Source organism: Xiphophorus couchianus, chromosome 4, assembly GCF_001444195.1.
Source record: "Xiphophorus couchianus chromosome 4, X_couchianus-1.0, whole genome shotgun sequence".
NCBI lineage: Eukaryota > Metazoa > Chordata > Actinopteri > Cyprinodontiformes > Poeciliidae > Xiphophorus > Xiphophorus couchianus.
This window is the reverse complement of record NC_040231.1, coordinates 3,535,343-3,556,137: the sequence shown is the minus strand read 5'-3', so window position 1 is coordinate 3,556,137 and position 20,795 is coordinate 3,535,343. Positions and strand designations below refer to the sequence as shown.

Genomic DNA, 20,795 nt, shown 5'->3' with positions numbered 1-20,795 from the left:
TTGGTATTAACCTCTGTGTACATACACACATGTTCCCACATGCACCAGGAGCTGCATGCCTTCGCTCTGAGTCAGCGGCCATCACGTTTTCATGTTTCCCCCCAGAGGAAGTGAACGTCTTCCCACCTGTCTTTGGCGGACAGGTCGAGGTGCGTGTGGATATCCAGCAGGACGTCTTTGAAGAAGCGCAGCCTCTTCCGTTCTGCCTCCTGCGTGAGGTCGAACACCTGCTCCATGTCCTCCATGTAGCGAGGGTTGCAGCGGTTCAGATCCTCCAGGGCCTTGGCGTAGCGCTCCTTTGCCTACAAAACAAACACACATATAAAGACTCACTTCCTCAGGCTGAAAATGTCTGAATAATCACAACACTGTCATTTTGAGCTACCAAACACCGCCTAAGGTGTTTTTTATTCCCACACATCCCAAGATAAAAATAATAGAAATCATTAAAAATTTCAAAATAATAAAAATTGACAGCAAATGGCTACTTTTCTCTTTTGAATGCACCATTTCAACGCAAATGTTTGGACAAAAACCAAAAAATATAAACGTTTTATATCAGTCGATATCAAAAATTATTTACTAGTTTTTTGTTTTAAATATCTGAAATAATACCAGGCAGAGATTTTTTTGTCCACAGTTTTTACTCCACACTGTTGTTTTTTTAGTTTTAAGCAAGTTATGAGGCTTTGGTGGAAAAATATTAACTGCTGCTGTGCCAGTTACTCAACAGGTTGTTGCTAGGTAACCAAAGGATGAGAGAGTTGCTAGGTAACCAAAGGATAAGTGAATTAGGCTCAGAGGTCTCAGCTTAGCTAGTTGAGAGGTTGAGCCGCTAAATTCTTTCCTCTGCCTACATCTCCCAGAAGGCAGTGCGTTTCTGGATCAGAGTTCAGTGAATATTCTAGTCGATGTATGGGCTCTTTGCACCTCAGCTTCTGCGTTCGGGGAAAAGCAGCTCAAGCTTTTCCGATCTATTGAAAAAGAGAGCCGCATTTGCGCATGCGGTTGTGACATCAGCGCGGCAGGTGCAAAGAGCCCATTGATATTGTTCATGTGTCCATACTGTTAAAGGTGACATATTATGCTTCCATGAACAGGTGAGGATAGGTCTGTGGTCTATATAAAACACGTTCATTGCATTACAAAATAATTTTTAGTCTGGTTTGAGCGTCTTTCAGAATGAGCCTTTTTACGGCCTTTTGTCACTTTAAACTCACGCTGCTGCTGGCCACGACCCCAAACTCAACGTTGACACTCAAAAAATAAAATGGCTGCAAACAGATGCGCTATTATGCAACCGTACATCTTTGAAAAGCAGAAGTCAAGCCTTCTGTACAATCAGCAAGAATGCAGCAAGTGGTTTCTGAACAAAAGCTGGTCTGCAAGGGTTGCTAGGTAACAGGGCTGTGCTCAGCTGGGGTTGCTAGGTAACTCAACAGCCAGGAAATTTTTGAAATGGCTCATCTTCCAGACACCAAAAAACATCAACTTATTGTCAAAAAACAACTGGTTGTTTTTTAAGCACATAAATTGAAGATAAAAACATTTGCATGATGGGTTCCATTTCAAAGATCTTTGGGTTCATTTGATCAGCTTTAGTTCAACATCTAAGACACTTTGAATCAACCAGATCATTCTGCAGATTCTTCAAAACTAATAGATTTATGAAACCTTTATTTCCATTGGAAACACAAATTGTGTCTAATAATAATAAATGTAATTTGAAGATCTGGACCAAATAGTGTGAATCCCTTCATTTTGTGGTCCATTTGTTTTCTTCTACCCAGGCTGATCTGATGTTTCCAATTACCATCTTATTTCTTTGTGGCTGTTATGGGAAGTATTGTGGTTTAATTAGTTTATTTTAAAAGCCACTCAGGTTTTAAAAAGCCTCTTTAACAAGTTGCTCAGAGGAAAGGTGCAGTTAAGGATCTGTAATTGCCCTTATGCTCCTAGAAACCGCAAATGTTGCTATGTAAACAACCTGAGTTCTTCTTAAAGTTTCATTTCATCGGGCTGTAGGTGTGGAGGCTCACAGCAACTGGAGACTGAAACTCTTCTGTTCTTACTGCTATAATTAAAATTTTATTCAGTCATTTGTGATTTAGCTTCAGAATAATTAAGTGACATCTGGATGAGAAAGTGTCACCAAGCTGAGTCTGAATTCACCAGATTTCTCAGATTCTTTCCTCTCTTCAGTTCTCCGTCCCCGCTGTTGGGTTTGTCCCGAGCCGAAATGAAAGCGATACAAGTCCAGTCTTGTTTTAAAGGCAGAGACACAGGCAGGTATGTTTTACTGGACTCACTGGCACACCCTGACTGGGACGACTGGAGCTCCTCCCGGGATGCTAAGGGTGTTTTTACACCTGGTAGTCCGGTAATCTCGGTTCAACTGGGGACCAAAATTGCAACATTTGCTACATTTTCTGTGTCAAACCAACCAAACCATTTGAAAAACCTGTTCCCCTCCTCGCCTGTGGGGGTGCTGCACCAAGAACCTCTGATGAAATGAAGACACTAGCTGCGTTTCCGTTGTAAATGAGCGCAAAACGCTGTCAATTACACAAATTTGCAATTGTGGTGGTTAAATTAAATTTAACACTACAATTAAAATCTGGTTTGAATAAGCTTGTTCACGTGATGCGTCATTAAAAAACATGCAGTGCCATAATCCTCCAACTACTTCCTGTCATCTTCTTATTCACGGTTTGTGCCAGTTCTGACATCTGGCTGTTGATTATGTGCAAAAAAAGAGTGTTTAAATGGCAGTAATGTGAAATAAACCAATTTCAATGTGGGCAAAAACCCCAAACAAACAAAAAAAATATAGCAATGAGTTTTCCTTGTTGCTGAAAATGTCCTATATAAATAAAATTACCTTTACCTTTAAACTGGTGTGTTTCCATTAAGCAAATTTATTTTCAAAATGTTAAATTGACCAATTATGTGGTCAATAAAAATGCAGCAACATTTTTCACAAAATGTGAACAAAAAAGGAGTCGCGTCAGATGTTAGCGGTTGTAGGAATTCTCTTTAGTCTTTTCTCATGCTAGAGCTACACTAGCATGTTTGTTTTGGTTGTATTTACCCAGAATGCTCTGTGCTGTAGTCCAGCATGTGACTACAGCACATGCTGGACTACAGCACAATAAACTAATTTATATGTGGTTCACATATAAATTCAAACCAAACAAGAGTTTAATTCAACCAAACCGACATCGAGGTTTGCAGGCGGACCAGAGTTCACTTATTTTTTGGTCGGTTACGCGTTCACACCTCCCCAAACGGACCAGACTTTCTGGACTGAAGTTTGACTAAAGCGGAGTAAAAAGGACTCCAGATGTGTGTGTTTCAGTTTTGTACCTTCTCGGCCTCTTGGTTGCAGCGCTCGGCCCGGACCGTGAATTTGCGGACTTCCTCCTGGGATTTGGACGGGTCAGCCTTGGCATGCGTTTCCCTGGAAATGGCCGTCCACTCCTCCTTCCTGGCCTGATGGTAGCTTTTCTTACTGGACTCGACCTTGATGCAAACAGATTTGATTTTTATTAAAAAACACTTTTTATATTTTTAAATGAGAAAGTAAGCATTTTATTATCTAAAATGCAACAACATAACCAACATTCACATTTAGTGAACACTTGATAATTTGTAGCAAAGGATGAATCTCCAGCTAAAAATACACCTAACATGAAAAACTCAACTCTTCCTGCTTCAATACAGTGTGGGATTCATTTGGTGATTATTTTTCAGGTCAACTAATTCATAATTTGATAGGAAAATGCGCTTCGTAGAGAATTTGTTTGCAGAACTTGAACCAGGTGAATCTAAAACTGCCACTTGAGTAGTTCTGGGTGAAACATATTTACAGACAAAGTTTTTTTCTTTTTAAATGTAAAATCTGAAGTTTTTATTAGAAAAAAGTTTTAGATTGTTGTTTTTTCAGCAAATGCCCCTTTTTTGAGGCATGGATGGATGAAAGGACGGTGGACAGACAGAAGCACCTCTTTCAGCTTGCGGACCCAGGGTTTCTGAGCTTTCCTGAACCCGTCGTCTGCGTCCTTCGTCTCCCTGAAGCCTCCCATCATCTGCTTGTGGAAAGCGTCTTTCTGCCAGTCGCGGACCTTCTCGCTATCCTCGCCTGCTAGCCGCTCCCGCAGCTCCATGTGCAGCTCACTGAGGCGGTCGGCCGCCTGCATGAAGGCGTGCCACGCTTTCTCCAGAGTCCCGTACTGAGGGCCTGTTGGCGGAAAAACCGCTAAGCTAACGGTTTATCTTTTTGTGCAATTCTTTTTTTTTTTTTACCCCTCCAGGGGGTCTTTTTGTGGGCTCTAGTGTCCCTTATGTGACAGTGGGCTGACAGGAAACAGGGAAGGAGAGGGGGGAAGACATGCGGCAAATGTCGTCGGGTCCGGGAGTCGAACCCGCGACGGCCGCATCGAGGACTCAAGGCCTCCAAATACGGGTCGCGCTAACTGCTACGCCACGCCCCATTTTGTGCAATTCTGAACCGAAAAGGTAAAAGTTTCCATTAACTAGTGGTGGACATAGTTAACTATAACATTAGTTGTTCTAACCCTAAAGCACTAAATATAAGCTCTACTAGCGTTAAAGTGCTCAACCAACACAGAATTTAGCATAAGCTAATGCTAAAGCATCAACTTCTAGTCTATTAAAATTCACATTATGGGTTGATGATATGGATTTAAAGTTTTATCACAAAATTTTGTGGTATACTTATAATAATAGTGACAATAAAAACTATTGATTGCTTCTTTAATGGGTAACTGTATGGCTGAGTGAATGACAACAATTACAGCTCTTGAAAAACATTCCCATTCGCTTCTTTAGGACATTAGTCACATAAAAAATTGTGACCTGTATCACTAAACTGCACACACAAATAGTCTTATTTTCAAATGTATTAATAAATCCATAGTCTCATTGAGCGAACAGTGGAGAAAACAGTAAAACAGTAACAATCTCAACAATACAAACTGTTCTAAAAATATAATAACTAAATTACTTTAAGAAATTTATCACAAATTATAAACAATGTGACAACTTTATCAGAAAAAATTAATTTAGGGGAAGCAAAGTGAGCAAAACGAGCTAAGCTAAAATTTAGCCCTGCTATTAGCACATTACCGCTGTCAGTAATTGTAACTGAACTCCCAGTTTTCTGACATCTAGATGCATCATCCTATGACCCGTCATTGCTACTGAGATGACAGACCTTTTTCAACGATGCCCCTCCACCTTTTGGACCAGTCGCTCAGCTGAAGAGCGTAGCTCTTCTCGATCTTGGCTCTTTCCTGGAAGCAGCTAACGAGCTCGTTGCACAGCCGGTGGCCGTCGTCGATCCGCTTCACTGTCCTTTTATAGTTACCCGGCTGCAGAAGCACAAAGACACAGAAATAAAATTACATAAGGGAGCCACAGTTTACGCAAAACCCAGTGACCAGCCCAGAAGCTAAAGGTGACCCGTAATGCTTCCCTGAACAGGTGAAGTCATGGACCTGAATAGGTCCATGATTTATACAAAACATGTTTTTTTTTTTTTAGAACGTCATTCTTATATCATGAGATTTTACACTCTCTAACTCAACATTTAGACTCACGCCTGAAAATGGCTGTAAACAGATGACCAATTATAGAACCGTACATCTTTGAAAAGCAGAAGTGGAGCCTCCTGCACAAATAACAGGAATGCATCAAGGGGTTTCTGGATATCAACAACAAAATACTTGTCTTTTCCAGCTGCCATTGTACAGCGCATACAACAGTAAAACCAGCTGACCAAATGTGTTTGGGTTGCTAGGTAACAGGCCAAGCTGGGTTCTGGTTGCTTGGTAACGGCACAGTGCTTGGGCAATGTGATTTAACCTTTTTTTTTTAAACAAGTTTTTGAAACGTATAATTTTCCAGACACCAAAAAAATTTATTTTCTGCCAATTTAACGAGTTTTCTAAGCTCTTAGCTTGTTTTTGTAGAAGCAGTAGAAACCCAAATGGAAGCATAAAAACATGACATGACAAACAAAGCAAAGCAAGGCAGTGGGAATGTGTCCTGGTATTAAATGTGTTTTATTTGTACCTCCCAGAAGCTGTCGGAGTTGCCGAGGTCGCTGACGTCTCCGTTGGAAGACATGTTGGGGTCGGCCCTGCAGCACGGAATGATGGCGGCGGCACACGAGACTGCACAGAACGAAAGGGATTCACAGATTCAAAAGTAGCACAATGTTACCTGGTAAGAGCTCTCTAATGCTGAGCCTCAGTGCTTAAACAGCAAAAACTTAAAAAGCAGAAGATCAACATAAAGAAACCGTCAAAAAGCTTTAAATTGAAAAGCAAACCAGCAGATTATACAAAAAAGGCATTTTCCAATCAATACAAGCAGTTTAAAACTCCTTAAGGAACATTAAGGTGAACATAACTGTCAACAAACTGCTGTGATGCAATATTCCTGGAAAGTTCCTTGCAACAATGTTGAACTTTTTCACATTTTTACCACAAATTTAAAGTCATTTCTAATATGACAGGCAAAAACAAAGTGGTAAATTACTGAAAAGAGAGAAAAAAAATATTGATTATGTTTTATATGGTGTATGTCTAACACTTAGAGGACTTAAGATAACTTCAAAACAAATCTATGCCACAGTTTTCAGATTTTTATTTGTTAAAATGGTATTAATGCGTAATTTTCCCGTTTTGCTCTGCAGTGGAGCAGTTTGGCATTTGTGGATTTTTCTGTGGAGTGAGAAATTATTTAAAGAAAGTTTCATGGATTTGTTTTGTAGAGTATATTTAAAGTAATACAGAGAAAATGTAATTTGTGACACTGAAACAAAGTTTTTGGGATTTGAAAGCAGCCAATGAAGGAGTGCCATTAACTTTCCTTGGTGCTGATTGGCTGCAACCCACACTGCAAAAACACAAAGTCTTACCAAGTATTTTTGGTTTTGTTTCCAGTGCAAATATCTCAGTACACATGAAATAAAACAAAACTAACTTAACAAGTAACTTTTTAGCAAGCTATCGGAGCTTGTTTTAGGTAAATAATTCCTTAATATTGATGAAAAAGTTCTAGTTTCATTATAACAACACGTTTTCCCCATGTAATAAGTTAAATAATCTGCCAATTTAACTGGGACTTTTTCATCAGTATCAAGGCAATATTGACTGAAAACAAGCTCCTATATCTTGATGTAAAGTTATTTGTAAGTTAGTTCACTTGAAATAAGATAAAACTAAGATATTTGCAGTAGAAACTAAACCAAAAATACTTGGTAAGATTTTGTCTTTTTGCAGTGTGAGACAAACGATGGATGTTAGCGTCTGCTAGTTTCGTTTCTATTGTGCTGCTTAATGCATATTGAGGCATATTTGGTGTTTAAACCATTAAAATAGGAAGCTAAAGGCATTTTTAAAAGGGATCTTAAGTATTTGTTTACTTCTGCAAAAAACAGAAGAGCGTCACCACAGTGACTCTCAAAGCTTATTGTTTGTATGATGGTACAACTGGTGCCTTTGACTGACGCTAATCCTAATCTACTCCCTGCTCAGAACACAATCCTTTTGGAAAAAGTAACATTTCTGTTTCTGTTCATTTTCCTTGAGGCTTTAAGCTTCAGTAAATATCTGTGTTTGTAGGAAAACACAGAAGCAGCATTCAGCCTCTACGCACCACAAATCTGGACCAAACTTCCAGAAAACCACAACACAGCCAAAACTCAGAGTTTTTAAATTAAGGCTAAAACCCGACCTGTTGCTTTTGAACCATAATAATGGAACATTGATAAACATATTTGATGTGTATGGATGATGCATAATGTAATATCTGTTATTAGTTTTGGTAATTGTTGACAAGTTTTGGATACAAATTATCTAAGGCCAACCGCTAATTTGAGCTAGTTAGCTTTAAAAACAAATTAGCTAAGAAACCTCTAATCTGAGTTAGCTGGCTTTGAATACAAATGATCTAAAACCAACTGGTTTCTTCAGAGTCGGTGTAATTCAGACAGTTACAAGAGCTCTTTCCTGCCAACAGCCTTCACTATCTACAATAAGTCTTTGAATAATCTGAATTGATACGAGTTACGACATTTAATTTCCCTTTGAGATCAAATTATCTAAGGCCAATGGTTAAGATGAGCTAGCCATCTTAGAATACAAATTAACCGAGGCCAACAACTACTCAGTTAGCTAGCTGAACAGAGGCCTGACATCAATCCTTTCAAATTGATCAATTCCAATTTTCAGTTGGTGCAGGAAGTTAATCTGCAGCAATTTACTCAATTATAGAAACAACAAAGACAAAGTCCAGTCTTTCTGTTTCTCTTTCTTCTTAAAGCTACTGTCTGAGGTGAATAGTTTTTGCATGAGATTGTGTTCTGCAAGGCTCAACTTGACTTCCCGGTTGTTTCACAACGCTCCCTCTCACTGTAAATAACTGCATCGGTGCTGGGAGCAGGCCTCGGTGCAGAAGCGTAACCTTGGCGATGCTCTGCAGGGAACAATGCGCCGGCGGCTGTAAATAAACGCGGATGCTCCTCATGAGTTCTGCTACAACAAAAGCAGTCGGCGGCAGAAAGAATGTGGCACCACAAGCGAGAACCCGTGACTCATGGGTAATCATAGGTGTGTCTGTATCTGCGGAGACATGTGACGTCTAAGATTATTCCTAAAAGCTCAGGCTGCACATATCATGGCTCAAAGACGGTGGGTAAATCTCACAGACCCACGGCCCAGTGGGTGTTTTTCCACAGATGGGTGTAAAATATGCCAACAGCTGCAGAGACCTCTCCCTGCAACGTGCTGGAACCTGACGATGAGCTACTGCCTTCACCATGGATCGCTACTCACTGCAGCACAAAACGTTAAAACTCATTCACAACCACTGGAAGACATTACAAATCATTATTATGCAACATGTTTGTATTAATAGCAACTGAATCAAAGGGAGCTAGAAAAACAGGACTGAACAAATCAGAGCTATTGTAGACTTTTAAAAAGGTGTGGGCGTCTAAACTGACTGCTGTTCACTCATTTTTTATCAAGCAGTTTTTATTTTGTGCGACTTTAAATTGACCGAGGCAGACAGCTAATCTGATCTGGGTAGCCAACTCAGATTATTTGTTGGCTTCAGCTAATTTGTTATCAAAGCGTAGCTAGTTCATCTCAACGGTTGGCCTCAGCTCATTTGTATCCAAAGCTAGCAAGATCAGATTAGCTGTTTGCTTGAGCTAATTTGTATTAAACTAGTTTGTATTCAAAGCTAGCCAACTCCGAGTAGTTGTTGGCCTAAGATAATTTGCATTCAAAGTGGACTAGCTTAGACTAGTTGTTGGCCTCCGCTAATTTGTTCTCAAAGCTAGCTTGGTTAGCTGTTGACTTCAGTCATATTCCTAAATTAGCCAACACCAGGCTGTTGGCATCAGTTAATTTGCATTGAAAGCTAGCTAGCTAAGATTAGCCATTGTGCTCAACTAGTCTGTATTCAAAGCTAGCCAACTCTGGGTAGCTGTTTGCCTCATAATCTGCATTCGAAGCTAGCTAGTTCATGTTAGGTCCAAAATCCTCCTTTCAGAAGAAAGTGAAGTTTCCTTTTCAGTTTGAAATCAAGATCTCAGAGTTTGGAGGAAAACAGACATCAAGGCTGCGATCAAAGCCACCTGGGTTTTCTCTCCACCTCAGCAGAACCACAGGCTGATCTCCATGCTACGCTGCATTGATGCAGTAACTCATGCAAAAGAATCAGGTAAAAACTGTGTCTAGTCTTTGATCTTGTAAAACATGTTCAAACATACCAACACATGGAGAGGTATTTGATGTTGGCCTTCATCATGGAGGATTCCTCCAATCTTCCTCCAACAGAGAGCAACACAAACGAGGCGCTGATCTGCCTGATCTCAGAGATTTTCCAGAGAAAATCTGAATCCGAAACGTTTTCTAAGAAACTAGACGAGCAATCTCTGGAATATGAATGATAAACATAACTGAGGTTCACTGAGGTTGGTCAACCAAGCCATCTCTGAATCGGTTTAAAAAAGAAGAAGGGGCGTGCTGTGGTGGCGCAGGGGGTTAGCACGCCCCACGTTTGGAGGCCTTAGTCCTCGACGCGGACGTCGAGGGTTCGACTCCCGGTCCCAACGACCTTTGCCGCATGTCTTCCCCCCTCTCCTCACCCTCCTTCCTGTCTGCCTACTGTAGAAAAAAATACGAGCCACTAGCGCCGCAAAAACTCTTCGGAGAAAAAAAAAAAGAAACTAAATAAAATATGAAAATGTATCCATAGTCTTTTTGCAAAAGTTCAGATTATCTTTATTTTAAAGACACAGAAATAGAAATAAAATAGTGGTTCTTAAAAAATTATAGCTCTCAATGAGTTTCATTTAGCTACTGCACAGGGAAAAATGGCTCTTTGGATGGTAAAGGTTGCAGACTCTTTAATTAGAAAACAAGTTGCATGAAATTAAACTCCATGTTGGCTGAGAAACTAAAATAACCGTGTAGCAACTCACATGTTGCTGCAACATCTGAGACAAACAACCTTCAAAAACTGAAGTAGGGACACTCAAATGTGTTATTTTTCTAAACTGAAAACACTTTTTCTTTTAAGCAAAAGTTTTTCCATTCATAAATGCCCTAAGTTGGTTTCCTACAAAAACACGTCAAGAAAAGTTCAGAAAATCCTTGATTGGTCACAGATGTATCTTAAAAAACATCAACAACACGCTCGCTTTTATCTTTTACTAAAAACAAGCTCCTACATCTTGCTGAACAGTTACTTGCGAGGATTTTGTCTTACTTCAGGTGAACTAAGATATTTTCACTGGAAACTAAACAGAAATACTTGGTAAAATTCTGCTTTGCAGTGTAATTACTGACCTACAGTTAAGATTAATGCAGGAACAGAGATGACATTTTGACAAATGTTGGTAATGAAAACAATAAAAGCAGAAACGTGAATTTGAGTTTGTACTTTTTGTGTTCTGCACTGCAAAAACACTTAAAAAGTATTTAACAAGCTCCTGTATCTTGATGAAAAGTCATTTGTAAATGAGTTTTATCTTATTTAAAGAGTAATAAGACATGTGGACGAGAAACTGGATCAAAAATACTCGATATTTGGTGTTTTTGCAGTGTGAAACGCAGTTCCATGTTAAATCTATGGAATAATTATTACGGTAATTTTTAAACCACCGCCGATCAGAAGAGCAAAGCGGATCAGAACCGATTCCAGGTCACAATCTGGAGTGCAACCGGCTGAGGCGAGAGAGAAAGCTGGCGCAGACGGAGATTCTTGTTGCTTTATTGAAAAGTGGGTCAGGCCAGTGAGGAGGAGGAGGAAGAGGAGGGCGCGACGGACCGGACCTCATAAGCTCCGGTGTCAAACTCACAATCTGATTAACGTAAACGAACGTCTCCCCTGCCCTAAAGCTGCGCTGCATTCCTGAAAAAGCTTCAGTATCTACCGATACGGCGACGCGGAGGCTTAAAAATACCCAGAAATGCAAAGAGCAGATGGAACCCGTTTGCTGCCGCCAACAGAACCAGCTGTGGAGCTCGTGAAATTAGAGGCTCCACGTCTGAGGAGAGATGATTGCTGGTGGCAGAAATACTCCAAACTGGACCCTGAATTCAGGCTTTGCTCTAATCTGACAAGAGTGACTGAAGAAGGAGCCGAACATTAAAAACGTTTAATCGCAACAAGCAGAAAAAGCCAGAGCAGGCGATAAATTATCAGAGGTTATTGCGAAAGTATTGTTGTTTTGAGACCATTTTCAACTAATATAATGCAACATTCTGAAAGATCAATAAACTTAAAATTCTAATCAATATTTAATGCTAACTGGAAGACATTTTAAATATCAAAAATAAATAAAAAACTAGAAATATAATGAATTATGAAGTCTCTCTAAACAAAACTGTCCTCAAAATAAGACTAAAACACCAAACTGAAGATTTATCATCCAGTTTTTGGTAAAAAGAGAAAAATGATAAATCATGCAAATGGAAATTATTGAGCTAATTTAAATTTATTGCAACGGGTCTACACTGTAAAAACACAAAATCTTACCAACTATTTTTGGTCCAGTTTCTAATAGAAATGTCTAAATATGTTAGTTAGTAGTTAGTAAGTTTTCAGCAAGATGTAGAAGCTTGTTTGGAGTCAATTATTCCTTAAAATTGATCAAAAAGTATTTATTGTTTTCTTGTAGAGAAAATGAAAAAGTACTTCTTTAGGAAAACTTTATAATCTTGAGTTAGAGTTTGCTGATTGACAACAAACGGCATGCTAGCATCACGGTTTGTCTTGGCAGATCGACAGGTGTGTCACTTTAAAAGTAAACCATCTTAAAACTGAAAACAAACATCTGTTACCCCCAGAACAGGTTCTAGTTATGATGCCGCAGAGGTTAGTCAGAAAAAACAAAAGGTACGTTGTCTGAAAACTGTAGCTGTGCGAGAGGTAAATAGTTCAAATTTCTCAAAGCTACACGGACGAGAAACCAGAATTACAGTCCCTTCAAATTATTCGCATTTTGTTACGTTAAAAACAACTTTCAATGATAAATCAAGACATTGGAGATGCTTTTCTCCAGCATTGACAGAATCTGGTCAAAATTAATCACATAAATAAATGGAGATACTTAAATACGGGATAAATATAGGACTGGGCAATACGGCTAAAGAACTCATCACAATAATGATAATTACTGACTCGTTTTTGTTTTAAATATCTGAAATATTGCCGACCTGGTGGCTTTTATCCACAGTTTTAACTCCACACCACTGGTTTCTATTGTTCAGCAGTTATGAGGTGGAGAAACTTGAAACTGCTGTGTCAGTTATACCCAGTAGGTTGTTGCTAGGTAACCAAAGACTGAGCGAGTTAGTTGATTCCAGCGCGAGTAAAGTTGGGAATGCTGCGAAGTTCAGTGAATATTCTATCAGCTGTGTGATCTACTGATATTGACGACATGTCCATCACGATATATCTTATTGATTTATTGCCCAGTCTTAGATAAACGTAGAAGAAAACCTGTTGAAGGTTGCAAAAGTCTCCATAACTGCGCTATATTTAGCGTACACTCATAGCTGTTAAATAAAAACAAATATCTCCGCCATATTGTTTGTAAAAAATTGTATGAAAGGATTTTCATTGTACACATGAAAAAATAAAAGTTTTCATCCACATCAACACACCAATCTGCCCTTGGACGTTGTTTTTACTATGCCAAACCCATAGGGGGCAGAGCAGCAAAAAGCTAAAACCAATGTAGGCCAATCAGATCGCTTCAAAACAACCACAACTTCCTGTTAGGAAGTAAACATGGCGCCAGGAAATTTATTTGTGTGGACAGATATGTAGGTTGAGCTACTTTTAAACACTGTATTCGAATATAAAGATAAAAAATATAAGAATATGTGCACCATTTGCCACCATTTTCCCATGTACACACACAAACAAGTACAGAGTTCTCTCAAATCTCCATCTTTCATAAATAATCGTTTTAGTGGTATAAAACTGAATTTTTGTGTGGATGAAAGGCCAAAACGCATAAAACTGTTTTAGTTTTCCCAGATGCCTGGTTCTGTGTAGACTAGGTCTTCGTGTTGATCTTTCACATTGCATCTCCAACAAATACATCAAAGTTTGTGGTCATAAAGTGACAACATTTATTTTTGTAAGAAACAAGAAGAAATATGTTATGTTCACCATAAGATGCACCTTGTTAGATTTAAAACATCACATATAAATAAAAGAAGTAGAAATAAACAGGAGACATACAACACAAACGTTAGCATGCTGTAGCCAAGTGGATGCCAGAGTCAAGCAGGACTTACCTTATCAGAGACGAAAATACAAATGGACAGATGTCCAAACTGAAGACGGCCCGTTTCTCCAGCAGCCTGAGGCAAAGCGGTCGGGACAGAAGGAGGAAGAGTCCAAAGAGGCAGCGGAGGGAAAACAGAGAGGGTTGTTAGCAAAGCAGCAAGCGGTTAGATTAGCCCAGAATTAGCCGCTGCTTTATGGCCCGGTGCCGGCTGGAGGGTGGCACATTCTGGGAGGCCGAGCAAAATACCACACATGAAGCCTGGAGAGGAAACTTAATGAAGCAGCCAGACAGCAGCAGAGCTTAGCAGCTGAGGTCAGAGAAGCTAGCTCATGCCTCTGGTATGGCAAACCTGCAGGAAGACAACTTCAGGTTGGAAAGAGAGAGCGAGTCGGCCATTTTTTATTAAAGCGTTCACTAAAAACAGATTAAAAACCAGAGCTGCAACTAGTTACATTTACTTGGCTCACTCTTCTTTTTAGGAGTATTTTTACTTTTACTTGAGTAAATTTCTGGATTTTCTACCCACTGAATTAAAAACAAACATGTTTTAACCAGAAATGCACCAGACACAAACACACACCTGCAGTTTTTCTTAAAGTTTCAAAAGTTTTTCATTAAAAGAAACTGATTTGGAAAATGTTTCTTTTGCCTGATTGTTATTTTCATTACTTATATGAATTATTGTCATTTAAGTCTTTAAAATACCAAAGTTTCCACTTATCTTTATGTTTTGATTAGTCTGATGATGTAATTTTTAAATATTAAATGATAATAATTTGATCAGCACTTGGTCTAGTTGGCATGTTTGTTTCTCAAACAGCTTCATAAACTGAGTGGTTCTGCCTGCAGCCCGGCGCTGACCGAATCAAAATAAGAGAAGAAGAAAACGCAGCCGACTCAGGACAGTCCATGAAAAAAATTTACTCCGCTTTCTTCCCACACACACACACACACACACACACACACACACGTTCCTGAAACTCATCTCTGGCCAGAACCGCATCACTAGAGCCACTGTGGGCCGGTACCGCCTCCGGCCCGGATAAACTCGACCTGCTGCGGCTGCCAGAGATGAGAGCAGCTCCTGAACAGCCATTTTCACACAGACATGAGATTTGAACCCTCACACAGCAAAAAAAAAGTCTTAAGTATTTTTTTTAGTTCCTAGTAGAAATGTCTTAGAGCGCTTGAAATAAGACAAACATACAAGAAACTTTTCAGCAAGAAAAGAGAGCTTGTTTTAAGTCAATAATTCCTTAATATTGATGAAACAGTACTATTATTTAACTTATAGCAAGACCTTTTTCCATGTTGTAAGTGAAATTATCTGCCTGTGGAACTAGAACTTTTTCATCAATATTAAGAAATTATTGACTTAAGCTCTTATATTTTGCTAACAAGTTACATGCAAGTTTGTACTAAGATATTTTCACTAGAAACTTAACTAAAAATGCTTGATAAGATTTTGTGCTTTTGGTAGAATCAGCTGGAATGTGCTGGCGCTCTGCTCGAGTTGCTAGGTAACGGGCTGGGCTCTGGTCGGGTTACTAGGTAACGGGGCTAGGCTCTGCTCGAGTTGCTAGGTAACGGGCTGGGTTCTGCTCGGGTTGCTAGGTAACGGGGCTGGGCTCTGCTCGGGTTGCTAGGTAACGGGGGTGGGCTCTGCTCGGGTTGCTAGGTAACGGGGCTGGGCTCTGCTCGGGTTGCTAGGTAACGGCGCAGTGCCAGTTGAACGTGACTCAATAATCTGGAGGTTTTTGAAACAGCTCCTTTTCCACACAATAAAAAACATGAACTTATTGCCAATACTAAGGAATTATTGACTTAAAACAAATCTGCTATACTTTGCTGAAATGTTACTTGTAAGTTACTTAAATGTTTTCCAAGATATTTTCAATAGAAACTAAAACAAAAATACTAAGATTTGGTGTCTTTGTACTATAACAGGAGAGAGTATAAAGTGCATCATATTGAAATTAGAGTTGAAATGACTAAAAATGATTAATTGATTACTGAAATAATCGTCAAATAATTTAGTAATCGATTGTTAATTGGAGTATACAGACTCAAATAAAGACAATTTGCTGAAAGAACAAAATCAGAACAGTAATTAAGTAATTAACAGTAATTTTGTACAGAACAAAACTGTACAAGAAATATGTACATTTTGCATTTAAGACAAAAAAGCTTCTATTTTTTTTTATTTGTTCTCCCCAGAACTCCTCAAGAAAAAATAACCTTTCTATTCTATTTATTCTATCCTATTAAGCACCTTTTGCCATCTAATTATCCGTTATTCCAAAATTAGCCCCACACTGGATTGATGTTAAGCCAAGCAGAGTATTTTTTTAGCTGCAGATAAAAGTGTTGTTCCTTATTTGGCAATAAAAAGTTTATTTTCATATTTAAGAAAAAATAATTACATTGTTTGCATTTTTAAGTGCAATTCTAATAGTGTATAAAATAAGCTTAAGTGTAAACATGAAAAATCAGCAGAATGTGGCAACTTTTTTATCCAATTAATCATCAGAATAAAATAATCGTTACTTGCAGCCCTGATTTAAATGTCCTACCATCTTTAAACATGAAAAACAAAACCCTGTGCAGTTTTTATCTGCATGCAAAATTACAGTCCATTTGTTGCACGCTGGTTTGTTTTCAGCATATTTCAAATAAAATGCAAATTTCACAATGAAACAAAATATCTTCCTGCCACCAGGACAACGTGATTTTTAATGTTCTGAAGCAGCAAAAACATCAGAAGATCTGATAAAAAGAGCAGGAAAACAAGCTGATAAAACCTGTTAAATGTTTGTACTGAATAAGTTCATGTTTGGATTTAAAATGAAGCCTAAATCAGGGGTGTCCACAGTGCGGTTCAGGGGCCAGTTGTGGCCCATGGATTGCTTTTGTGGGGTCCCAACTGCAATTCAAAAATGATAAACATTTGTCCCGTTGATGCAGATGAATGATTACCAACATAATTTTCAGTCCAAAAGAAACTGAAGGATTTATTACAGCATCTACTGCGGCGAGTCAGGGCCTTAAAAAATTTAGATTTCAGCCAAAAAACGAGGAAATATCTGAGCTCCTAACATTAAACATTTGCAAGGGAAAAAGAAAAAGTTGAGATTTTGAAATTACTGCCAGAAATTCTTGAAAATTTCTGAATTTCAAATTACTAAAATTTTCTAGAAAATTTCTGACATTAATCACAAAATTTCTGAGTTTTTGGCAGAAATGTACTGCTTTTTTCCATCTGTTGTAAAAAATCCCATTCAAGTTTAGGATTTGTTTTTAGGTTGGGGTTTTGGGGTTTTCAGCAGCTACTCAACAATTTTGGCCCACGTGGCAAAAAATGTGGACACCCCTGTTTTAAATCTATACAAAAACCATGTTAAGTTGATCTTTAACCCGTTTTCTCAGTTAGCTTCATAACTGTGGCAAATGAAGTAACTGTTAAAGGCCACAGATCACAATGTAGAACAACAACAAACACAGAAAGCCTTTCTCCAGCCGTCAGCAGAATAAATCCCTCAGGGAGATTTAAAAAGATCTGTGGCGGCACAAAGCCTTCCAGGGTTTTTTAGCTCATTGTTTTTATTTTCAGGAGGTTCGCTGAGCCTCTTTGCTCCCATCAACCACCCAAAAATAAATCTGGAGCTCCCAGGGTTGGAGTTGCTCCTCTTTTTGTTCTGTAACACAGCAGAGAGCGCTGGCAGACAGAGATTTATCCATGTTTAGATTTTATTTGAATCCATCTGCCTACAGATTAATAACTCACATAAAGCCCATCAGTATCTTTGTAAATCTGCATTGCATCAGTTGAACCTGGTCCAGTTGCCCACAGTATTGTCGGCTGCGTCTGAAGCTACAGAGCGATCGGCCATATTGATTCTCCTCTGTCACATAAATGCTGACTGGGCGACTTCTGCCGCCGCCTGAAGAGACGACCATTGATCCGTAAACTTAAAAAAAACAAAAAAAAACGAGCTCCAACCTGAATATTTATTGCCACATGTGTTTTTTGTCTATAAGCAAGAACTAGAGCTTAAATAAAAATGGTTAAAGGGACGTTACTGTCAAAATTTTCACCACATCTGAATGAAATTTCTGCTTTGGACGCAAAAACGATATTTAATTTTGATTTAGGAGTTTGCATTCCTATGCGAGACAAAATCTTCTGAAAAATTTATTGCAGATGCATATTTTGGTTTGAATGCTCAAGCATCCATGAAAGGAATGTTATGTTATTGCATTCAGGAAATGAGTTATTTTCATTTTTAAAAGCAATTTTGCTGGACAAAAAAGACTTACGTGGATAAATGAAACAGCAAAATGGGCCATTTTTTAATCTGATTAAACGTGAGAATAATCGATTACTTAGATAATTATTTGATGCCCTAATTTATATTTTAAACTGAATATTTGTTGCTAAATGTGTTTTTTTGTATACAAGAAACAACTAGAACTTAAATAAAAATACTTAAAGGGAAGTTCCTGTCAAAGTTTGCACCACATTTGAAGGAAAATTTCTGTTTTAGGTGAACAAAAGTTTTGAATCAAAGCTAATTTAGTGGAGTTCATGTGTGACACAAAACAACCAAATTGTGCAAAGTGAAATAACCTTTACATCGGCAATTTAAAAGCTAAATTAGTGTTAAGATGGAGGTCTAATCAAATTTGTAGATTAAAAAAATAAATCAAGCAGAGCTCTTCTTCTGGAAATGCATCAATCCTTGCAAAAATCTGGAACAGCAAATAATTACCAGAAGTTGTATGTGTCCAACTAATGTGCAGATTCTGTTCTTTTCTATGTAAAAACTACATTAAAAAGTGTAAATGACTAAACAGCCACAGCAAAAACATGCTGGACTCAGTTTAGAGGTAGAAACTTAAAGCTGTATGTTTAAAGTAAGAGAAAATACAATGATACATGCTAAATATTAAATAATTTCAAATTAGGGCTTTCAGCCGTGTGCTCAGTTATCAGAGTTTTTAGAGTTGATTAAATCAGAATAAAGAATTTTTTTCTTTGGTTTTGTTGGACCTCAAAGTCAAAGTTCAACCAAAACCCATTTTAAATTTGGTCCATGTTGAGTTGGGATTTTTTTTTTCTTTCACAAAAAATATCCAGGTGCTTCTGTCCCACCCTGAAGAAAAAAACCAAAACTTCTTACTCTGCTTTGTGGTAATTTGAGTTGATGACATCACAAGAGACAAGAATGGACCTGAAATTAACGTATTTCTTACTTTCCCCTTTCTTACTTTAAATCAGTTGAAAACTGATTTAAAATATGTTAATCTGTTTGCTGGAGATGAACAGAACACAGTTAAAACCATTAAAAGTAAATATTTTATTTAAAAAAATATGTGATAATGATGAAAAAAGCACAAACTATCAAAGAGCTTGATAATCTACCTTATGTGATGTCATCAGAACGTGGACACATTGTCGGGTCATTTAGACACATTGATTCATGTTTTTATGTTTTAAAAAAGCAAAAACAAACAGAAATGCGGATCTTGGTATGTTTTATAAGTAATAAACTGCATCCAGAAAGAGTCTGAACAGCTTTCTATCAGAGTCATTCTGGCAGCTTTAACATTTGACTTCCTGAAAGGTTTAGTTTTGAGGTTTTCTAACTTTCAGACTCCAAACTAAAACACAAGAGACGCAATGAGGGGAAAAAAAGCTATATGCAGACATCCAGGTGAGAAGGCTTACCTGTTTAACTCCGCGCTGGCGGAACAAACCAAACCAAACTGAATCCTCCAGCAGCCTCAAACGTTTCTTATTTAGCCGCAAAACGTCGATATTCGCCTAAAAGCGCCGCCTGGCTTCTCAATTCACACCTCCACAAACTGCGACATCCTGCAGGTTTTACTCCGTCGACAGTCGGCCCCCTTCAGCCATTTATGCCGACCTCAAACCTCCTCATCCGACGACAAAACTGCGGAGTTTTCCTCTTCCCTCCGGTTTAAAAAAGAAAAAAAGTCCAATTTTGTGGTTTCTACGGAGATAAAAGAGTAAAAGAAGTTTGTTTTCGTCACAGGGGGAATTAAATGTTGCTTCTCCTGCTGATATTGAGCGTCTTTCCCCTCTGAGCTTGCTGGCGTTTCTGTAATCAGATGCTGCTCACCACAATATCCATTCATCCTATTACAGAGCTTAACCCTTCACTGTCTGCTGCAGGGCTTAATGCTGCCTTACAGGACCGTAGGAATTTTCACTTCTCTGAGCTTTGTTTGGAATTACAGAGGGACAAAAATGTTTGTTACAATAAAGTTTCACTTCACAAAAATATAATCTCAATGGAAACGATTAATTTCCAAATAACTAATTCAAGAGCAATCAAACCATTGTCATTTTCATTTCCATGTGTATGGAGCTAAATTGGGACAATAACGTTTGTTCAAAAGAAAAAAGAATAGTTATGAAACAGAAAAATTATTTTGAAATTGAAAAAAAACATCTGAAACTGAAAAAAAATCTGCAAAAATGTTTTGACAGAAATAAAAATTAACCACAAAAAATGTTGAAACTGAAAATAATTGAGACTGAAAAACATTTTTGAAAGCAAAGATTTGAAACTCGGAAAAAACTTCAAAACAACTTTTCAGATTCAATTTTTTTTTCTTTTCAAAAACCTTTATGGCCCCAATTTAACTCCGTACAAGTGTTCAGTCTCAACTATAAATGCAATCCAATACGATAGTGACACAGTCTCTGAAAAATACAGAAAATATTTATTGCAGTGTATTGTTTGAAACTACAAAAATGAACCTGGATTTATAGCCTGCATACGTTCATTTCTTCTTTTTTGATTTTTAGTCTGGCATTTCTCCTGACACAAAAATACAAATACAAATTAGGCAGAAAAGGCGGGAGTTTCCATAGCAACAGGTGACTAAACATTTTCAGAATCTCTTGTTCTCTAACAAAGCT

The 20,795-nt window shown here is 38.2% G+C and overlaps 1 protein-coding gene across 2 annotated transcripts in view; it reads right to left on the bottom strand.

The window, feature by feature from the left end:
• The window catches only part of pacsin3 (protein kinase C and casein kinase substrate in neurons 3), a 29,997-nt gene extending 10,005 nt beyond the window's left edge, over positions 1 to 19,992 (bottom strand). The window contains exons 1-7 of one of the 2 annotated variants that reach the window (XM_028014761.1): positions 19,575 to 19,992; positions 13,854 to 13,919; positions 6,097 to 6,197; positions 5,237 to 5,393; positions 4,005 to 4,240; positions 3,367 to 3,522; positions 127 to 302 (exon numbers count right to left, since the gene is read on the bottom strand). In XM_028014761.1, the coding sequence (XP_027870562.1) occupies positions 127 to 302; positions 3,367 to 3,522; positions 4,005 to 4,240; positions 5,237 to 5,393; positions 6,097 to 6,150 (779 nt within the window). In that variant the 5' untranslated portion in view covers positions 6,151 to 6,197; positions 13,854 to 13,919; positions 19,575 to 19,992. The remainder of the gene's footprint in view (positions 1 to 126; positions 303 to 3,366; positions 3,523 to 4,004; positions 4,241 to 5,236; positions 5,394 to 6,096; positions 6,198 to 13,853; positions 13,920 to 19,574) is intronic. The other variant, XM_028014760.1, reaches the window with a different exon arrangement.
• Between the last annotated feature and the right edge of the window lie 803 nt (positions 19,993 to 20,795).